At 53.6% G+C, this 4,362-nt stretch overlaps 1 protein-coding gene across 1 annotated transcript in view; it reads left to right on the top strand.

The window, feature by feature from the left end:
- Positions 1-4,167: 4,167 nt before the first annotated feature.
- The window catches only part of LOC119272694 (protein YIPF6 homolog), a 3,397-nt gene continuing 3,202 nt past the window's right edge, over positions 4,168-4,362 (top strand). The window contains exon 1 of the mRNA XM_037554122.1: positions 4,168-4,362. Coding sequence (XP_037410019.1) covers positions 4,290-4,362 — 73 coding nt within the window. The 5' untranslated portion in view covers positions 4,168-4,289.

Raw genomic sequence — 4,362 nt, forward strand, 5'->3', positions numbered from 1 at the left:
GAGACTTATTACACTTGAGGACTGTGCATCCTCCAGCCGGTTAGGCGTCGCGTTCTGAGCATCCAAGAGACATTGTGGATTGCCGGTGAACGAAGTCTGTGAAGGTTTGGGAGTCTACCTTGAAGACTTACCAGAGTGATTGGGCGAGGTGTGTGTGACCTTAGCTCAAGGGGAATACGGTGAGGACTGGGTGTCCTAAGCTGCGTGTTCAGGACTGGGTGTCCGGGACTGGGTGTCCGGGACTGTGTGTCCTAAGGTTTGAATACCTAGCTGCCCCAACCAGACGTACAGTTGTCACAGCAACTGGAACTGGTCCAACAAATCATTGTCTTCAACGAGTCACTGGTTTCATCTTCCCTTCCCTTTACTTACTGTTGCTCCTTGTGAAGTCATTGTATGTTTGCACTATCTTTTGTCTTCACTGAGTGACTGCATGTTCTGTATGGCTTCATAATATCTTCCTACCTGATCCTTACTACATTGCTGCTATTAAGTCATTGTGCTTTCACTTCATTGAATACTTGACTATGGCTTGTCTAGTGTAGTCTACCTTCCGCTGCATGGTAATAGGTTTATTTCTATCGTTTGTCTTCATAACTTCCACATTTTGAAGACTTTCATAAAAATCGCCTATTCACCCCCCTCTAGTCGATATAACGCACTTTCACCGGTACTTCAATCCGGCCCATGATCCGACAGAGTTAGTTGGTAAGCTCTTCAGCCAAGTACGAGATGTTCCTTCCAACATCATGGTGAAGTATTTAGCACATACCGCTTCATCGACATCTAACATCTCCATTGCCATCTCGTAACTTTCAACCCATGCCTCTGGTTGCAGATCGGCGGTGTAATTGGGTACCTTACGAGGTCCTTTGAAATCCTTGGGCAGTCGCACATTACGCAAAGCGGGGGTGAGACACGGCACCCCTAAGGAACTGAATACCACACCTGGCTCTACTGAAGCGGTAGGGTGAACCGGCGTGGTTTGACGGGCTCCGTGTAGAGCTGCTAACTCGGCCTCTCGACGTGCGCGACCATGATCCACCACATCCTACGCATTAGCACCTCCCCGGCCGGGTTGTGCCCTCGCGGCGAGTTACGGCGACGTGCACTGCTTGACACGGCCGGTTCATCCTCAACGTGCCTGCTGTAGCTCTGGCTTGGACGGGGGGTGGAATGAATCCTCTCACGAATGTGCGAATAAGCATGCTGCTGGTTTAGAGCTGTTTGAACGAGATCTCTGGCCCGTCGTGCCTCAACCACTACTGGTGACTCGCCGTTGGTTGGGAGGGCTGCCAATCATGAAGCAGCGGCCATAATATTGTCCAACGGGTTGGAGTAATGCCCGGGAGGTGTTGGAACATACTATGGCACGATGTTGTTCTGACAAGGCGGGTCCATCGTGCATGGCTGAACCGGCGCTCCTGTCCCTGGTGCCTCCGTCCGGTTTAATATTAGCTGGTTACTAGTTCCTGCTCCGGGCGTATTGAAGAGATTTCTTGGCTCATAGCTCGGCGGGAGATGCGATCGATATCTTCTTCTCATGACTTCCTCTGAAGCATTCTGATCCAGCCTAAGACGATAGGCTTGAGCTTCCAACTCGGCCCGTTCTGTAGCCATCCTAGCATTCTCTGCCGCTAGGTCCGCTTTAGCCTGAGTTATCTGATCTTTCACCTTTGCGATCTCCACGTTGTGCTGATCTCGGGCTGCTGCGTCCACCTCTGCGGCCATCAATGTTGCCAAAGCGTCGAACAAGTCAGACAGAACTTGAGCCGGGGGTGGCGCAGAGCTCCCTGCCCCCGCCGGCGTGGCTGTTGCTGAACCGGAGAGCAATGCTGCGGCGGTTGATGAGTGGGGCGCTGACTGTGTACTGGCCATGAAGATAGCGGCCCGGTTTGGCAGATCAGGGGAGTCCGGAATACTGTTACCCTCGGAGCCTCCACTAATCCGGCCATCCTGCAACTGATAGAGCGATTCGGTTTCTCCAGAAGATTCGTCATCAGAGCGTACTACGGTTTCTCCATCGGATGTCGGTCCGTCCTCATATTCTGCTCCATGAATGACACCTACGAAAACATGCTTTGCCATGGGCTAAACCGGGGAAGGGCTTGCACGCTGAGCCGTCTCGATGTTGTCGGTGCAGCTGTCCGGCTCAGGGCCCGGTTCGCCAATCTTGCCGATGAAGACGTGAATCCCACCAAAGGGGACCCGGTACCCGTATTCGATTGAATCGGCCTCGGGGCCCCATCCCGCGTTGTTGATGTAGAGCTTGCCGCGACGACTCATCGTCATCCGGCCCACAGCGTAGCTTGAGTCCATCAAAGCTATCCTTTAAGAACTCGAAACCATCATGCGCACGCCCCACGGTGGGCGCCAACTGTCGTGGGTTTGTCACGACAGATGTCCTTATGAAAGGACTTAATCGTGGAGCCATCGCAACGGGTTAGCTTAAAGGGGTTAAACCGGACAAGGGGACACGGGGAGTTTTATACTAGTTCGGCCCCTTCGATGAAGGTAAAGCCTACGTCTAGTTGTGATTGGTATTGCTAGGGTTTCGATGACCAGGGAGCGAATCCGCTTTGACTGGCTGTCGAGTTGTTGTCTCTCGTCCCTAGACCACTGCCGGGTCGTCCCTTTATATACATAGGTTGACGCCCGTCGGTTTATAGAGTCCTGAAACCGGATCATAAACGTGTCCGGTTCAGTCTCTATGCTTCCTATCTTACAATGCAAGTTACATAATAAGGTCGATTTACATCTACAAGCCTTAACTCGCCTTTGGGCCTTGGGCCTTCATAAAGCGCCATCATTCTTACGTCTTCATGGGCTTCTAACCTTCATAAAGTTAATCCGGCTACTCCTGGCCAGTTTACGCCCAGCAGTAATATCCCCAACAATACCAATCTTGGATGATGAGGCCAGCGAGGAAGGTGGGTCGTTAGACTCGAACTCCAAATCTTCAGGGTCTCGACTTCGTGGTTGCGGGACGACAACACCTACCCCTTTTTAAATGAACCTTGGGTGATGGGAGGTCCGTTGCGGAGCTCTCTCCGCTGATCTACACCCATGTTTGCAAGTGGATGCGCTGAGACCACACTGTGTGCTAGGGACTGTCAGATCGTGCTTTGGTGCAGGATATCCATGGTACACTCGGGCCCACCGCCTTGGTGCAATACACTGAGATCTAGTGATGTCTTTGCCACATACCACTGAACGACGGGCCGTACGTGCTTACATGGAGTTGTACGAAACCCAGAATTTACACTGCCAAGTCATGCTACCTTACCCTCTTTCAAGGCTCGATCTCAGACCCCCACTGGCAACTCTCTTTTGAAGACCTGGGCTCCACTCCACATCGAAGTGTTCAACTGGCTAGCCCTCCAAAACCGTTGTTGGATGACGGACCGTCTTGCTCGTCATGGGCTTCCCTATGAGGAGCGGTGTGTTCTCTGCAACCAAGTCCCTAAGGACATGGAGCGACTCCTCATGAGTTGTTCTTTCTCGCATCGGGTATGGCACGAAGTGCTTTCCTGGTGCCGATCCACGCCGACACTGCCTTGCCCGGTGATGTGCTTCTTTGAGTGGTGGGTGTCTTCCTGCTCGCATGCCCCCATCATGCACCGCCAAGATCGATCATCCGTCATCATGCTCACGGCCTGGTCCATTCAGAGATATCGCAACATCTTCGACGGGCAGCAACCCTTCGTCTCGCATCTCGTGCATGATATCCAGGACGAGGCACACCTATGAGCCAAGGCCGACACCAAAGGAATGACCAGCCTCCTCCCGTAGACGTAGTTTTTTGTAAGTTGGAGCTGAGCAACTCTGGTCTTCCTGCTCTGTTCATCAAGCGTATATGTCTCATGATGCATCACCCACTGTATTTTTCACTTTCCTTCGAACAACTGGAAGACACACAAAGCTTTGCGATTCGTGAAAAAAATATCAAAGGTTGCTCGACCGTGCCAAATGCAGTTCAGCTCTGCCTTGTCTTCTGCTTATCCTCCACTCGATCTAGACCGTCCATTCCCCGAACCGGCGACGCGTCAAGCCTGCAGCCGGTCGTCGCCGGCCTTGCATCCGAAGGCAGCACGATAGTCACGTGCCATCCCGCGTCTCCCTCCCTCTACTCCCTCCGCAGCAAGCAAAGCAGGCCGGCACGCACCCGCAAGTCCTCACCTCCCCAACCCCCACTCCCGCGAGGGCGCGAGATCTCTCTCCCCCTCCCCCTCAGATCCGCCCCGCCGACACCGCCCGCCTCCCTCGCCGCCGCCGCCGCCGACGCCGCCATGTCGCACAACTACGGGGACACGATCCCGCTCCACCCGTCGTCGGCGCAGTCCGACATGGACGAGATCGAGA

This window comes from Triticum dicoccoides, chromosome 3A (assembly GCF_002162155.2).
Source record: "Triticum dicoccoides isolate Atlit2015 ecotype Zavitan chromosome 3A, WEW_v2.0, whole genome shotgun sequence".
In the NCBI taxonomy this organism is placed as follows: domain Eukaryota; kingdom Viridiplantae; phylum Streptophyta; class Magnoliopsida; order Poales; family Poaceae; genus Triticum; species Triticum dicoccoides.